Source organism: Megalops cyprinoides, chromosome 13 (assembly GCF_013368585.1).
Source record: "Megalops cyprinoides isolate fMegCyp1 chromosome 13, fMegCyp1.pri, whole genome shotgun sequence".
Classification (NCBI taxonomy): Eukaryota; Metazoa; Chordata; class Actinopteri; order Elopiformes; family Megalopidae; genus Megalops; species Megalops cyprinoides.
In genome coordinates, this window is record NC_050595.1 from 20,009,088 (window position 1) to 20,026,856 (window position 17,769).

General features: G+C 44.6%; 1 protein-coding gene and 1 pseudogene across 3 annotated transcripts in view; both read left to right on the forward strand.

Moving 5' to 3' along the window:
* LOC118787883 (semaphorin-4B-like) overlaps positions 1-5,125 on the forward strand; it is a 75,118-nt gene extending 69,993 nt beyond the window's left edge. For 2 of the 3 annotated variants that reach the window (XM_036543621.1, XM_036543620.1), the window contains exon 15: positions 356-5,125. In XM_036543621.1, the coding sequence (XP_036399514.1) occupies positions 356-1,125 (770 nt within the window). In that variant the 3' untranslated portion in view covers positions 1,126-5,125. The remainder of the gene's footprint in view (positions 1-355) is intronic. The other variant, XM_036543622.1, reaches the window with a different exon arrangement.
* Positions 5,126-7,263: 2,138 nt separating this feature from the next.
* LOC118788327 lies at positions 7,264-17,293 on the forward strand (annotated as a pseudogene).
* Positions 17,294-17,769: the final 476 nt, after the last annotated feature.

Here is a 17,769-nt window from a genome sequence, read left to right on the forward strand (position 1 = left end):
GTTTACTGAGGGTGTCCAAATAAACACTTTCCCTGGCAGTCCTTTTCAGATACTACAGATTCTTGTTAGGTCACACTTAGATACATACGTTGAATGGGCATTGTTAGGGAAATTACAGATTTTTTAGGGAAGACAGTAGAGAACTAAGAACTCTATATTACATACAAACTCAGATGTCTTTAGAGGGATGTCAAATTGTCAGTTATCTTTGATTGAGAAATGAAAGAAAAAAGCTATTGATTTATTATTAGTTTATATAAAACTGTTCAATGATCAATACAAAATACATGAAAAACACCATAGTACAAGAACCAAGTGACAGTGACAGGCCATGCTTTTTTTCTTCCTGTTACAGCGCTGTCCGCCTGCCAGGTGATTATCATACCTGTGAACACATTCAGAGTGCTGCCCTGTCCACTGCGCTCCAACCTGGCAGAAAGGAAGTGGGAGTACAGCGAGAGTGCCAGCCGGTCCCTGTACGCCAGCCCGGAGGGCGGCCTGGTGGTGGTGGCACAGGCCGACAGGGAGGAGACCTTCGAGTGCTGGTCCGTGGAGGAGGGCTTCCGGCAGCTTCTGGCCAACTACTGCGTGAGGGCCGAGGCCCGGCCCGAAACCACCACCCTGGCGGGGCGCTCCCGGACCCCCCGGATCCACCAGGAGGAGACCATCATCCTGCCCGGCGAAACGCGCTCCCTGCAGGTCCACACCAAGACCTACTGGAACGAGCTGATCGTGGTGTGCGCTTTGCTGGGCTTCTCCCTGGTGGTGTTCTCGCTCTTCGCGGTGTACCGGAACCGGGACCGCATGAAGTCCATGCTCAAGGAGGGCGAGTGCCCCAACATGCAGCAGAAGAAGCCCCGAGTGGCGGGCAAGCCGGCGGAGAGCCTGCCCCTCAACGGCAACACCCTCCCTCCCTCCACCTCCGACCACAAGGGCTACCAGACCCTCAACGACAACTATATCTGCAGCACCCCCACCCACGACTCCTCCCCCGACAACAGCAAGAGCTTCTCGGAGTCAGAGAAACGGCCGCTGAACTTCAAGGAGAGCCGCGTGGAGATCTCGCCCACGTGCCCCCGGCCTCGGGTTCGAATCGGCCCCGAGATCAAGGATTCCATACTCTGAAAGCAATCAAGAGACAGGATCATGTAATGTCACAAAGGAACACGGTGGCTGATGGGAAGTGGTGTTCTCTGAATTAAGAAAACAGGAATTAATTAAAAAGAAGGGAACTTGAAAACCTGCAGCCACATCACAGAGGGACACTTATTTTGTTATGCTTTGTCCCCCTTTTTAATTTCAGCTTGTTCCTGCGCTGGAGGGAGCCTTTCTTTCATTTTTATTTCAAAGTCACCGCACTCAAAGCACAGCGACAAGCGGGGGAAAATCCCACTGCAATGTGGCCGACATCTGAGAACACCCAGCTTCGGCGCTGCCTGCGACTGCCATTAAATGTCCTGGACTCCTCATCGGTTCTCATGGCCACACGATCTGTCCATCCCACCGACCTGTGCGTATCGCCTTGGAAACAAAGCGAAGAGAGTCACGCGTCGCGCACAGTCTCCACCACCACATCATCGCCTCTCCGACAGAGGAAGAAGGACAAATGCAAATCTGATGCATTACAGAGGATAACAAGCACACCGCGAGCTGCTGAACGTTCCTCTTCTTGAACGATGGCAGCGAGCCTGCATGTTGTCTGAGCCATCAGAGCAAAGGTGAGCTCGTGACTCACACCTCAAAGCAAGGCACAGGAAGAAGAGGACAAGCACTGACTTCCCCAGAAAACACAAAGGAAGGAGCGTTTCAGAAAGGTGTTTTCGGAAACACGGTGTTCTTTTTGAAAGGTGCCTGCATTTCACTTCAAAGAAGAGGACTTGCGATAATATACTGCCAAAAAAACTGAAAATAAATCAGTGAAAAAAATAATTGGTGCGAAGGACTAGGACAGGGTTGGGATGTACCTTTGCAATATGGAGAGAAACTCATCCCGGGTTCTGCTGACGGAGCACTACGACAAAGGCATACTATGCAAATAAAACGTGATAGGAGAGGCTGAGACGAGTGGCGTGCTGTATCAGTGAATACGGCGTGTTTCGTCTGGGAACGAGGCCCCGAGTCCGTGTGTACACAGCCATCCCAGTGGTTTCCACCATTCTGTGCAGTATTACACCCAAAAGACGTTAAGCACACACACAGTACAATAACATATGCAACTCATTTTGAGCCATTTGTGCTGAAAGAGGTGAGGAAAAGCACAGGCAGAACGTCTCCTTAGACAGTTCTTGGCATTGCTACTGTACACTGGGAGAGAGAGTCAGAGGAGCTAGGGGAGAGGCGGGTCGTGTTAACTCCCATTCCAGAAGTTGTCCACTCAGTGCTCTCTGCTGACCTCCACTGGTCAGTGCTGGGTCCCGCGAGTGAAATCGTCTCTGCACATCCACACACACACAAAGTGTGACAGAACAGCAAAGGGAGAAGTACGAGACGACAGCGTTCTCTCGTGCGTTCGAAACGTAACCTAAACAACTCGCACGCCGTGCCAAAAACTGTTTGTCAGTCAGGTGTCCTGTCTTTTTTTCACCCGCCCACCTCCCTAGCTCAGTATGGCTGACCTGCTTTCCCTCTGTCACACTCAGAGGGCATCCCTTTTTCCGCATTGTCATGGTCGACAGGACACGCGCCGCTGAATTCACGATAACTGATGAAAGAGAACCGCGTTCACATTCAGGCCGCTTCACGAGAACGTGAACGCTGCTCTATAGCTCCCTCATCTCTGTGGTAGTTGTGTGTAGCTGTAGGGAGCTAGCAGCTCTGCACTGCCTCTGACTGAACTCTGACCGTAACGTCTCACGAAGGCAAACGGAACACAAACGGGAGCGCTGAAACCGCAGGTGTCCAGCTGCCCTGTCAGTAAGGACGGGTCTTCACTAGAACATGGACTAGCCCACGGGAGACCAAGGAGCTTTATGACCACAAAAAGGGAAGAGACTTGGGGCAAATTTGAAAAGGATTTGCACATTTCTGAAAATCCTAATAACAATAATGACTGAACAGTAAAAGGGAGGACAGTGGAATCCACTGAGACACAAACAGCAGCTGAAGGCGTTTAGGAAAAACAGGTTTCAGACAAGACAAATGTCATCAGTGAATTACCTATTACAGGGGAGAGAAAATCACCAGCCATCATCATCACACTGTTGAAAACCTCATCGCTTATCAAAAGGCAAACACACAAACCCGTTCTGAGAATCCACCAATCAATTATCATTTTCCAAAGATGCATGTCACATGCCATGCAGTGGGAAAGTCCTTCCAATCAGGCCAGCGCAGTTCAAAACTCCCATCACCGTGAAGTGTTGTGGAAAGCATCAGCGTGATGAAGAGTATTCCAAAAAAAAAAAACATTCTTTTGATTACAGTGATATTGTTTTGTCTTATTTAATTCTGTTCTGCGTATAGATGTTTGTAAAAGGAATTTCATTCGACAAAGTAGTTGCCCTAAAAAAGCATACTGCCTCTGAATGGTGACAGTGGTTGTGTGTATATATGTACATTTGTATTGTATTCGAGGGACCTGGTGCAAGACGTGCTGTTGTAGAAGTAGTGACGAACTAGAAAAACTGCACACTGCTGCTTTCGTTGTTTTAATTATTTTTTTCAGAATTCTTTCTTCTTTTGCACAGAATACTGTAACAAGCCTTAGTTCCAAGTCGGGGGGCAATTTGTTGTTAATTCTGTAACAAGTTCTGCACACCTTTCTTACGAGATGCCTTCGAGCAGCGTTTTGTGTATCAGTCAGTGCTGTGTTGCTGGGGAAAAAAAATCAAACGCCTAGTTCTGGCCTTGTGCCGTCGCTGGCTCACCTGGACAGTGGTGACCTCACCTGCATGTAAGCTATGACAGGCTTGGCCATAGTACTACGCTTGCCATACTCAACACAGACTAACTAAGGTTTAATACTAACCAGTGAATGCCTTTAGATATCAGTAATTACCCACACTATAGTTCTGATGACATGGCGTAGCCCTCTGTATTTGTTTTGTATTTGCCTTGTAATGAAATACTATGTCTCAAAACACTGTAGATTTATCCTGCAGTCTCAGTGCTGTATAGCAGTATGCTACCTGCCAGTCACATGACACCTTAACCTCCCCCCATACACAAATCTGACTGACAGAGATCTGAAGAGATTCGCCAGAAAAGATTGTCGTACCATTTCAACCGCAGTAGCTAACACTCACAAAGTAATAAAGATCAATAAATTATGAAATTAAAGTGTTGAGATTGTTGCAGCCGAAAGGGCAGCTTGTCGGTACTGGACCTTCACTGATGAATGTAGCAGTTTTACAAGAAAAACCACGAAGGAGAAGCAAGTGGGAGGTGCGTTAAGTCTTAGAGGAGGAGAAGATGACGGTCGCTCTCAAAAAGACAGTGGGCAATAAGTCGCTAAGCTATGTAGCAGACTGACTCAGTGGAAATAACGGTCATCTTGATCAGGTTTGAGTGAATGTTTAATGTTTAGTGCAGTATAGATGGACAGCAGATGAATAACTGTTCATATCTGAGCGTCTTCAGCTACCTGACTACAGAACTGCTAGGCTTGACAGGCATGAGACGACAGGGGCAGATTTATCCAAAAAGATGACGGTGTCCAAGCCACCATGAAGCGACCTTCTGTGAGTCTCTGCCCTTGTATGTGAGAAACATTAAATGTATGTTTTTTGGCAGTAGTCATCGCTGATAAAACCAGGTATACAGCTTGTTTATTTGGTTAAACAGAGTGTAAAAATTAAGTTAGGAATGGGCTTAGGGTTTAGTGTTTGCAATGTCTCACCTGTGGGCAAGATGGTCTTGGACGAGTCTATTGGATAGATTTGCCTGTCCAGAGCCAGACCACCCTCAGTGGTGTTGGACGCAGGGTTTACAACAGGCAGTGGATCATGAAAAAATGGTCAGAGCTCCAGTAATCCTGTACCAGTGCTGTAAGTACTGAAACCATAGACCTCATTGCGAAAGGTGCACTCCACTCAAACCTCCTCTTCGTAAAGCTCCTCCCTCTTTCTTTGACTCCACTATTACAAGAGACTGTCTCATAAGATTGCATGTAAAGTTGTTTTGCAAACTGTCCTGTTGTTGTATAAAAAAATGAAATCTGTTGTGAATTGTACTTTTTGTATTATATATTGCTGTTGTTACTGTTGTTTTTATTATCCTGTACATAAAAAAGCACTTTATTTTGATTTTTTTAAAGATAAAATAAATACATGTTTTGAATTTTGCTTTCTCTGACCATTTCTTTATTTACTCTTTTTATTAAAGTTAAATCTAAAATGCTTATACCAACATTTAACCTCTCCAGTGCTTGGTGAGGGTAGAACATTCACAGCTTCATGCATTTTAAAAGGATTATTGCTTTACAAAGCTCTTTTGCATAACCTCAAAATGAGATCACCCCACTGATACATCACAGAGCGCTGGAGGCCAGCCTAGTGGACGCTTTGATGAAACAGAAGTGCTCTGTATTTGATTTGCAAATGAACAATTTACCTGCAGCTGAGAAGAGAGAAAGACATTGTGTGTTATTGAAATTCTAATTAAACCACACAGAAGCTTGGAATCCACTGTGTAGCGTACCATTGTACATCCAAGCTCCTGTAGAATGTCTTTGTACTAAATGGAGTCGGAGTGCCACACATCATATTGTGACCACAGAGTATAGAATGACCACAGAATGAGAGCAGTAGTTAGTACCTTTCATGAATGCACAAAACAGTGATGACAGTGAAAACATGCGGCACAGTAATTTTTAAAAAACTAATGAGAAAGTGCTTGTTGTTTCTTGTGCGCTGAAATGTATGTGTGCATAGCAGACACCCTTTTCCCAGGTAACTCGTGTGCAGCTGCTTGCATTTTAAACATCATCCAATTATAGCAGTTCAGGTTGTCTTTGAACTGCCTGGGAATCAAACCTGCAATCCTCAGACACTGAGCCCAGTTTTTTTTTAACCATTTTTTTTAGCCTTGCTGTGGCTCTCCTGAGATACTCATCAAAGAGTAAACGGAGCCTACCGCTCCGGCGGCTCGCTGAACACCGAGTCACACTGGCTGCTGAGCAGTGACACGACACACACCTGCAGGACTGCAGACAACTCAGGGTCTTGAAAACCCCACAGGTAAGGTAGCATTTATTGACCGTTTTCGCCTTGGTTGCAATGTGAAGCCAGGCAGCAATTTGTGCCTTCAGTGCCTGTGGAGCTGGGATCGGACAGAGCTGCAATCGTGGTTCTTCTCTTAAAAAGTTCCAGGTTTGAAGTCGCCCTCAGAGATGGCCTCGTCCCCAATAGTGCCGTCTTCAGCTCTGCATTTGCTGTTGCTCCTCACTTTGGATTGGAGGGGACTGAGAGGGGCGCCGACTAACCACGGTGCCACATCGCCCGAGGAACCGTTTCCGTGGGACCAGCCCAGACTCCCGAGGACTGTCAGGCCGGATCATTATATCATCTACATCCACCCGGACCTCACATCTGAGACTTTCACAGGTCAGGTTGAGATCCTGGTCACTGCTTTGAATGACACCAGTTTCGTCATACTGAATAGCAAAAGTCTGACCATTACAAGTGCCTTCCTCAAAGAGTCAGTCAGCCAGGAGCCATCCCCTCTACCTTCAAACGACCAGGAGCAAACCGCTCTACCTTCAAACGACCAGGAGCAAACCCCTCTACCTTCCGTCGACCAGGAGCAAACCCTTTTACCTGTGGTCAACAAAGAGCAGCCCACTATACATTCAGCCAATGAAGAGCAGCTACCTCTACATGAGGTCTATGTGGAGGAGCCTACTCTACCTGAGGTCAACCAGGAACAGCTCCCTCCACAAAAGGTCAACTCCGAACAGCTCCTTCTGCATGCGGTCAAGGAGGACCAACTTACTTTACACAAGAGCAACCATGACCAGATTTCTAATTCCAAGGTCAAGGTGGAAGAACGACCCACACCTGCAGGCAGCAATAAGCAGCTATCTCTACACATGCTCAAACAAGAGCAGCTTTCTCTGCATACAGTCAATGAAGAACAGCTACCCAAACCAGCAGTCAATCAGGTACAAATACCTCTACATCCAGTCAATGAAGAGCAGCTACCCAAACCAGCAGTCAATCGGGTACAGCTCCCTCTGCATCCGGTCAGTGAAGAGGAGCTACCGTTTCCTTTGCATCAAGTTGATGAGGAGCAGTCCCTTCCACCTGAAAACTGCCAGGAGCAGTTTCCTCCACCTGTACCTGGGTTTGACCAAGACCAGTTTTCTGATCCCATGGTGAGTGAGGATGGAGGCCCTGTACCCCTGCAGTCTCCGCTGCGTGTGCTGGAGTCCCCCTCCAATGAGCAGATGGCTTTAATCCCAGAGAACCCCCTGAGAGCCGGACGGTCCTACCAGCTCTTCATCTCCTACAACGGCAGCATCTCAGGTGGTTTCTCTGGCCTGTACAAAGCCTCATACCAGTCACCTAATGGAACCTTCAGGTAGGTGGACCAGGGGAGTGGGTTTTAACAGAGAAATAGCTCTTTTCTAACATTTGTGTTGATCAGCCTTCTCACTTCAGATGATGGGAAACTCTAAAGGCCTGAGCTTTTCACAGCAGTGAGATCTGACAATTATCACAACTGAGGATTCATTTATTTCTCCTGTCCTTTTCTCTTAATTAGAACAATTGTGGCAACGCACTTTGAACCCAGCTTTGCCCGAAAAGCCTTCCCTTGCTTTGATGAACCAAGCATGAAGGCATTTTTCTCTCTCGTCATTGTTCGAGACAGTGACCACATATCACTCTCCAATATGCCGAAGGTGAGAAACGCTGTTAAATAATTATCAGCCTGCCCAATGAGCACATATATAACCAAGTTCTTCACTGTTCTTGAAACAATATCCATTAATGAACACATTTCTCTGACTGTTCCAAAGTGTCATAATATCACACACATTTAATGAAACATTTTGAGCGTATAAATAAAAATCAAATAAAACTGATTTCACTTCAAGCAAGAAGAAAAAGAGAACGGGTAATTTTTCAGCTGTTCTGAAGCACATTTCATAAACGCAATATCAATTTGCCATTGGGAGAGAGTGTTTCTCCTAAATTAAACGCTTGATGAATGCATTTAGACTAATTACTGATGCCTTCTGCAATCAGGAGTACAGAGACAGCTGGTGTTCCACACAACATCTCTGTGCAGGGTTAGGAGTGCTTCAGCGAAAACCTGTTAACCAGTCTGCCATTGATGCTTACCAAACAATGGTCACAATCTCTTTCCAGGACTCCACAAAGATTCGTGCAGATGGTCTCCTGGAAGACCACTACCTGCCCACTGTGAAGATGAGCACGTACTTGGTGGCATTTGTCGTGTGTGATTTCTCCTTCACAACTGCCCAGACGAAAAGAGGAATTACGGTGAACATTTCCCCTTTTCTCAGTTTTTTTAAGAAATAAAAAGAAATGAGTGGGAGGAGTATGATTTTTGGCCTGTTACTGCTCCATGTTTTCTAGGTGTCAGTCTACGCCCCCAGTCACCAGGTCAACCAGACTGACCATGCCCTCCAGACTGCGGTGAAGCTACTGGACTTCTACGAGGAGTACTTTCAGATTCCATACCCTCTTCCCAAAATGGGTTAGTGAAAAATATATATTCTGAGAGAAAAAATCAGATGAAACCATGATCCTTGTTTTTTTACTATGTGAACATGTGGACATACAGAGAATGGAGCTGCCCGAAAGGGGTACTGTATGTGCACTGCCTGACGAAGATGCTGACATGTGTTGTGTGCTTGTGTGCTATTCACATTTGCAACATCTTCCATTGGTTTTGACCACATATTCACATATTCCACCAAGTAAGTATGTGATTAACACCAAACAATGTTTATTTTTGTCCAGACCTGGTTGCCATTCCTGACTTTGAAGCTGGAGCCATGGAGAACTGGGGGCTGGTGACCTACCGGGAGGTGTCCCTGCTGTACGACGGCCAGACGGGTGACCTGCGGAGTAAACTGTGGGTCAGCTTGGTCACGGCCCATGAGCTCGCCCACCAGGTAGCCCAAGCCCACCTCTCTCCTCTCTGTCCTACCTGAGCTTCAGTGCAGAACACTGCATGCAGCAGGGACCATTTCAGAACAGACATGCACTCTGATGAGTCCTGTGAGCCCTATGGAAATGTCAATATCAGCCTCTCCGCTTCATTTGCATTTTTCAGGCGCTTATGTTCAACATGTGACTGAGCAACACAGGAGTGGAACAACATGTATTTCTCTACATTGCTTGATGCTCTGAGGAAAAATAAGGTTTCAGTCACAGAGCTTTTGTGGGAACACCAGACAGGAGCAGAAACTCATCAGTTTGCTTTTACATTGTGTCTTTGTTACCTGCACCTGCACATTGCCTTATAAAGTGGCTAACATGCCATGTCCATTCTACTTTATTGTCATGCACCACTGTCAGTGATAATGCATGTCAAGTTGAGATGAACAGTGATGTTTGATTAGCGCAAGCAATGCAATGACAATTTAAATGCTGCCTTTTTCTCACCCCTTTAAATCTGCCCCCAGTGGTTTGGGAACCTGGTGACGATGGAGTGGTGGAATGACCTGTGGCTAAATGAAGGATTTGCCAGCTACCTGGAGTATGTGGCTGTCAATCACCTGGAGCCCAGCTGGAGTGCGGTGAGTCAGGACCCGGCCCCCTTCCCCCATTCTGCTCCTTATGAAAGAGCCCCTGATCTTCCCTCAGAGGCCTTCATACATCTCCCCTGAGCTTTCCACCTGCAATGCAACTTAAACACCCTACTCCTCTGTCCTGTACCGTTTTACCTGACCAAATATAGCCACTTTCAGATACAGCTGCTTTGCATTGTGCTGCTCTGATAGGACGCTTTTGTCCCGTAAGACATGAAATGGTCAGGAGTGAGTGTGAACGAGCGACTGAGATGATGTTGACTTACACGGGCGGCTCCGCGGCCTACACCTCTGCTCTGTTGAAGGAAGACCAGCTGTTCCTCATGACCGTGTACAAAGCCTTGGAAAAGGATGCCTATGTGACCTCTCACCCTGTCTCCCTGCCCGTGAGCAACTCCACGCAGATCAGGCAGATGTTCGACGTCATCTCTTACTCAAAGGTCAGGGCAAACAGACACCACAAAAATGTGCTACGGAAAAACATGGCAACCATCATTGCTGTGTTCAGTGATATATATATATATATGGCCAACATATATCTGTGTTCTTATCTGGAGCTCTGTGTCGAGGGAGTGAATGCACATAACACACAGCCCTCCCCTGGGGATTCGCTAGCTTGTGGTTCACAGTAAAATAACTGACTCCTTCATCACTGGACCTACATTTTTCTTTCATGGTACATCTAGCTTATTTCACACCACCCAGAAAAATGAGATAAATGGTCCTCTGTTCCATTTTTAGCATTAAAGCTGTGCTTTCTGTCATTCAGCCCGCTTACAGTCATATTTTACCTACCTCCTTACAATCTGCTTACACCCAGTAAATTCTGATGTTATTAATATGACACAGGAGTTTACACAGTCACTGTTAAGCCCATGACACTCATCGCCCAAAGCACACACAGTTTCTTTTAGTGTGCAGTTGCTAAAACTGTTCTTTTGATCCAAAGCTGAGAGTATACACTTCTGAAAAGCAGGTTTTCTTGATAAAACAGATTCCGTTCAAAATGGATGCTCCTTAACAAAGGACATATGAACTGTTCTGAGGAGATGACAGTGTGGAGTAGAGGCTAGTGGAGTGCACTTCCTGGGTTTGGACACCTTAATCAACACCTTTTCAACCTGAATTCATTCAGTCAGAATTAAATTTTGTAATAAACAGGTCATTGGTAATCAATGTGAGCCATCATCGATGAGGTTGTCCGTTTGACAAATGTCATGTTTTTTTCAGGGTGCCGGCATACTCCGTATGCTCCACACCTACCTGACGGAGAGCGTCTTTGAGGAGGGGATTCGCCTTTATTTGCAGCAGCACAGCTATGGCAATGCGCAGCAGGATGACCTGTGGGGGGCGCTGTCAGAGGTGGGGACAGTATTTGTGCCTATGAAGCAGTGGGAGCATTTTAAGAACTTTATATAAAACCTGTATATATTCAGGATACATTGAATACAACTCAACTCTTCTCTAGGTGGCCCAGAGGAATGCTGGGAGCGAGGATGTGAAAGCGCTGATGGACACTTGGACGACACAGCAGGGGTATCCGGTGGTGTCAGTCAAGATGGAGGGAAAGAGAATCCAGCTTCGACAGACTCTTTTCACCATCTGCCCCCAGAATGACACAGAGTAATGCCAGCGGGGCCCCCTGGGTCTCTCTCCTTTTCTGCGTTTGCTCCTCTCCTTCTTTTCTCCTCTCCTCCCTCTCCGTCTCCCTCATCCGCCTTTGAATTTTAATGTCCTCTCTTTCTCTTCATCCGAGGTCCCTCTGGCAGGTCCCATTTACCTTCTACACAAGCAGCTCCTCGTCTGTCAGCACTCATTTAATGAAGAGAAAGGAAGGCAAGTTTGCATTACTCATAAACAAACTCTTTGTGTTGTGGAAATGGTTTCAAGTTTTTTGGCTATGTTTGATCAAAGTCAAACAGTGCAGTATTTCCCTTTGCTTGCGGATTATACATTGAATGACAAAGCCTCTATGCAAACTAAGTACCATATCATCCAACTTGATCAATACTGGCATGGTTTAATGCAATACTGTTATTACTTTTGATGTTTGCTTACAGGGAAGGGGGAGACTATTGTTTATAGTAATAAATAAACATTTTGAAATTCACCCCAATACCAGTTCAGCTGAATATACAGGCAACACTCTGAACCCACATTGGCATCATAGTTGTTACAGCAGTTTAAATGTCAACACAATAATCTTAAATGAAGAATATACCATGCCCATTTTTGTTCTGAATGCCAGACCTCTTAAATTGTACTCTGATGAACATCAGAAGTCTGTAACTGTTTTTGGATAGTTTTCCTGTGCCTATGCCAGATTGATAAAGGCTTTTTAAAATACAGCACTCTGAAAGAGTTGATTTACTTGCCTCAAAATATTTTTCTTTCTTTGGCCATTTGGTAACAGCAATCTTTTTTCTTCAAAAATGACTACCTCAAAAGAGAAGCTTTCATATTTTGACTTTGTCAAACCAATTCAAGAAGACCTCCTGCCTTAAATTACGTTAGGACAGTGGCAAACTGTATACCAGCTATCTGCTTGTAATCAGATAGATGAAGAGGGGATGGACAGACAGATCCATCTTCTCCTGGAGCCTAAGTGATGTGTGCCTGCTGTCTCCTCTGCCATCCAATCTCAGAGACCATCGATCTGCCTGGCGAGGTTGCCTGGATCAAAGCTAACGTCAACTCCAGCGGTTTCTACAGGGTGTCCTACGACGCAGCCTTGCTGGGGGCCCTGACCACCCAGCTGCATGCCGGGTCACATGACTTCAGCGGGGCTGACAGGGCCGGTCTGATTGATGACACCTTTTATCTCGCCAGGTACTGAGCGCCATCAGAAATCTTGCATAGAACCACAACCTATTCAGAATGCTGGAATCCCTGGTACTGGAATGCTGGATATATGCCTGGTCTTGCTCCATCTGAGCTCTTAATTGCTTAATTGGATCAGTCATTATGTTAAGTTAATGCAGGTGATTCGGTCTGAATGATGAACTGCTGAGTACCTCCAGCACCTGGTTGCCTGAATTAATTTAGCTTTTGATCTGATTAAGTGATTAGGAGCTCTGATGGAATGAAAAGCAGGCATATCTACAGTGCTCTTGTACCAGGTGTCTGTACCCCTTTCATGAGCTTTACAAGTTATTAGCACTGGCACATCAAAAGATGGGTATGATTGTGTATTTATTTCTCTGGAGCATAAGTGTAGCTATTGATGTATTCATATTAGTGCAGAATTTCAGCATATTGCACTTTAAATTACTTTTGAAATCCCAAGCCACTCAGCAAACATACACTTACGCAAAGATGATACAGTAAAAAATGAGTGTTCTGAAACTGCAATTAATGTGCCCACAGCCAGGGGTCAGTGCAGTACAGCGATGCCTTCACCCTCAGCCTGTTCTTGAGGGAGGAGGAGGAATTCCTGCCAATCAGTGTTTTCCTCACTCACATGACCAACATGATCGTCAAATTCACCTTCGCCAAACAGCCCTGCATCGCCCGTCTGCTCAAGGTGAAAGACACGTCCCTCCACTACATCATGTAACAGGGGCTGCAGACTGTGACATCTGTATGAATAGTAATGTGACAGTTACATCCTATCCAAGGGTTGTTTCAGTAAATAATTATAGTGTGAGCTAACCATGACATGCAGACTTCTATTTGTGACAGGACAAAAAGTGACAGTAATATTTTGCCATTAGAGGCACTACAGGGCAAAGAGGCCAGCACAGTAGTCACAGGTAGTATAAAAAAAGCCTGTTCAAGTTCCTGCTGTTCTGAAGACATTAATGGTGTTCACAAAGACTGATTATGTGCAAGACCAGTGCAGATTCTCTGATTATCATATTAAGTGACAGGGCTAATCTCTGTCTATGCACCTGCCATCAGTGCATCCAGTTAATATATGGATGAGTGAGTCAGTGGTGTGCAGGAAGATGCATCTGCACAATCACCTGTGACTGTCGCTGGTGGCAAGCTGTAGCATTAAGTGTGGGTGTCTGTTATGTGTCTGCAGGAACACACATGGAGCATGCTGGGAAAGCTGGTTAAGGCTCAGCTCTGGGAGGACGAATCCTCTCTATCCAATCAGAGCAGGAGGGTGAAGCTGCTGTGCTTGGCCACGGAGGGGTTCTATCTCCCCGCCGTGCAGGAAGCACTGCGTCTCTTCCACTTCTGGATGGCGAAGGATGGGAATCATCCGTGAGATTTGCTCATTTTCTCCGGGGGCTTAGGGGGTGTGGTCGCAGGCTACGGTTGCGGGGAAATGGAAGATCCTATGCTGCAAAGGCAGAGAGTAATATCCACAAATGTGTGGTGTCACTTGCATGTATGATTGTGTCAAGCTGCACTGTTCTTTAAATACTATAATGTTCACCAAATGTATTTAATATATGCAACTGATATTCAATAATTGCGGCGATTAAGAAATGAATAACAACTGGAACAAACACCCGCTGATGGTGCAGCTGCTGATAATCATGCAACCACATTCAGTGAAATTTCTCATGCTAGTGGCTCTGCATTAATCCAAAAAAACCGAGGATAAAAAACTTGACAGAAGTACCAATAGCAGAACACTGGTATCATCATAAGTACTAAAATGAAAATCAACCATCTAATGCCATGTCAAAATTGAGAATTTTTAAGTATTCTGGATTTTTGTTGTGTAAGTCGAATAAATTCGATATATATTTAATGTCAAAGATGTTAGAGCAACTGACCCAGGGATTTCCAGTTTTCTTTGGACAGGGTGTTCCTTGTGGCATTAGAATCGTTGGTGAGTGAGGAAACTTATTCCACACTGCCACCTTGTGGCTATAATCAACAGCCAAATGGTTTAAACTAACCAAGTCACTGTAGTACATGTACTCATTTACACATACATGCGTTCACACGTATTTCATTACAGCAACCTGTATAGTAAAATACCACAGAACATATGAATTACTACACCTATTAAGATTCTTAGCTGTATCTATTTTCCTTGATTTACGGTGAGTATCTAGGTAAAAAACAGTGACCTCTCTGAGATGCACAGTGTGGGTGTTTTGGCACAGGCTGCCCAGGACACTGCAGGCACTGATATTCCGGGTGGGGATCCGGAGAGGGGGGCACGCAGAATGGAGCTTCCTCTGGCAGAAGTACCAGGAGAGCGTGTCCAGTAAGGAGAGGGTGACCATGTTAGCGGCCCTCTGTCACACCGTCAGTCAGAACAAGAGAGCATGGTGAGGGGGTTTTCTCTGTGCATTTCCGACGATAGTCAGACAGTGTTTTGTGTGTTTGTAGGGACGGTCACAGAGTGCGCTGTGTGTTTTGTAGGTTGCTGCGTGCGGCGCTGCAGAATCGTGAGATTAAGACGCAGGACCTCGATGTCATTGTGGCACAGCTTGTGCATCGCCCCAGGGGGAACGAGCTGGTGTGGACTTTTCTACAGCGCCACTGGGATGAGCTGCTGACAAAGTATGGTGAATTTGTGTATAAACACAAATAACAGCTGTCTTTAACTGAACTGGATGTACATTACCACATGCCTGAACGTTTTGAAAACAAAAATCTAAAATCACAATAAAAATGAATAATAGTAAGCACAAGGGGATTTGTAGATGGAGAGATCATGAAACCTACACCCTTTGATTTATTGTGGCTCACCAATGTGTGAATTGCTCCCTGACAGTGGGACTGGGTAGGGTGAGACTGGGTGGAGTTTTCACACTTGAAGGAGCGCTACACAAGTGTTTGCTGGGGCTTTAACAGCATGGAGGCTTTCATACCCATCACAGCAAGACTGGACAGTAAAAATATGGCAGGACCACCAACAAACTGCCCAAGACAGAGACTGAGGGTTATGTGGTCAGAGAAAGTATTGGGGGATCAGAGAAGGTACTTGTTATAGTATATGGAAGCTACATTGAGCCAGTGGAAGTTTTCGTGGGAAAGACTGAAACCAACCTACCGATCAAAGACAGGGCTATCTCACACCGGGAGACACAAAATGGTCACAACAGATTGCAGTGTTATATGTTAATGTTATGTATATGTAATGTTATATTCTCTCCTTTTGTAAACCTCCTTGTTTAGCATTAGTGAGCATTAGTCAAAAACAGGTTGAAGTGCTGATTGTGATCAGTTCCACTTCTTAAGAGTTCTGACAAATCACTGCCCAACTAAAATGGTTTAATGGGATTCAATCAATGTCCTACAGACTGAACCTAATCCTTGACATTCATTAATCTTCCAGCTCTTAATGTAGGCAATGGGAGTGATTAAGTGATTAAGCCAACATCATGGATTCTCCTTTTAGCCTCTGTTTGACCTCAATGGCTGATGATTTGATTATTAGTCTTCCATTAGAAACATTATGGTTTGTATTGTCAGTGAGAGAGGTAAGCAAATTATCACTCAGAAACAGACTTACCTGTGATTTGATTAACTGATAGTGCTCTCACAGGGTGCTGTGGTACGTAAACCTGGATATCAATGTCTCAGATCAATAACAATAATAAAATAATAACAACAATAAATGTAATCATGATAACCAGAACCATAATAGTTTCCCTCTCCCTCTCTCTTTCCTTTGTTTTTGCCATTAGGTTTTCCTTAGGATCATCTTACCTGTCTGGAATTGTGACCGCTGTTACATCCCAGTTTAATTCACAAAAGAAATATGATGAGGTAAGTGTAATGGAATGATTCACAGTGGCAAACATAAGATGCAAGCAATAACCCATGAATTATCTACCTTTTCATCTTCTCTTTGAAAAAGCTGAAACCTACTTTGCCAAACCACAGGACACCTGTATTTAAAAGGCTTCTATTTTTCTTTATTTTTACCATTTCCCACATATTAGAATAATAGTAAAGACACAAAACTATGAAATAACACAAATGGAATTATGCAGTGCCCAAATTGTGTTGAACAAATCAAAACAATGTTGTATTTTAAATTAGTAGCTAAAAATATTTTTTAAATTTTATTTTTTGGAAAGAAATTCATACATAGGCATCAACTTCACTATTTATATTTGTCTAAGAAACAAATTTCAAGCATTTAAGCATGTCTTTTGATAAAAATATATTTGAAGCGTATTTCCCATTATCTTAATCAGATGTGCCAAAACTTTTGATTGGTAATGTACACTGATTAAATAGTAATAACAAGGAAAGCTATTAATCACTGTTGAGGGAAAGACCCCTTAAAATGGAACAGACTGTCTTTGCACTCTTTTCTGAGCCCTTGTCCCGCCTGTGTTCCCCAGGTGTATGGCTTTTTTGTAACTCAAAGGAGCCTTGGACACATGTCCTTCGTCCAGCGCTCTCTGGAGATGATCCGCGTGAACATGTGGTGGCTTCAAACCCACACCAACCAGGTTCAGGTCTGGTTACAAAAGACGTACCCCGAAACCTTCAACAAATTCCACCACTGTAAGAGAGAGGTGACTTACCACTTCAGATGGGGTGCGACCATCCGCATTCATACTTAGGTTTAAGGTGACAGGAAGAAAGCTGCACGATGTGTGAGAAAATACAACAGCATGGAGGGCTCCTGTACAATGTGGTAAAATTCATAACAATTGATTAGAAAACAGTAAACAAGGTACACCTTAATGTTTTAATTGTTTCAAATCCTCAATATATGTGGATAAAAATGGAAATTCTTAAGGGGAATTAATTTCTTGTCATAATCAGTGTGATTACGTCAAAATCAGCGTGGTTGTATTTCAGTCTTTCAATGTTTTTCTATAAACTCCTTCATTGAGCCCATTATTACTGTTCCCATTCTTGTCTTTACCAAATTGGCCTCATAAGAAATACTTAACCTGATTTCCAAATATCTGGCAAAATGTATTGGTTTTCCTTGGACTCTTAAGTATCTACACTACAAACACCCCTTGGATGAAAGGGAAAAATCTGCCAGTGACATGCTGATGATGCACACGCACCCTGATGAGATTAAAATGTGTACCTGTGTTAAACTACTGCTATTGTCTACAGTTTCTTTATTATTACAATGGATGAGACCATCTTCCACAAATTAC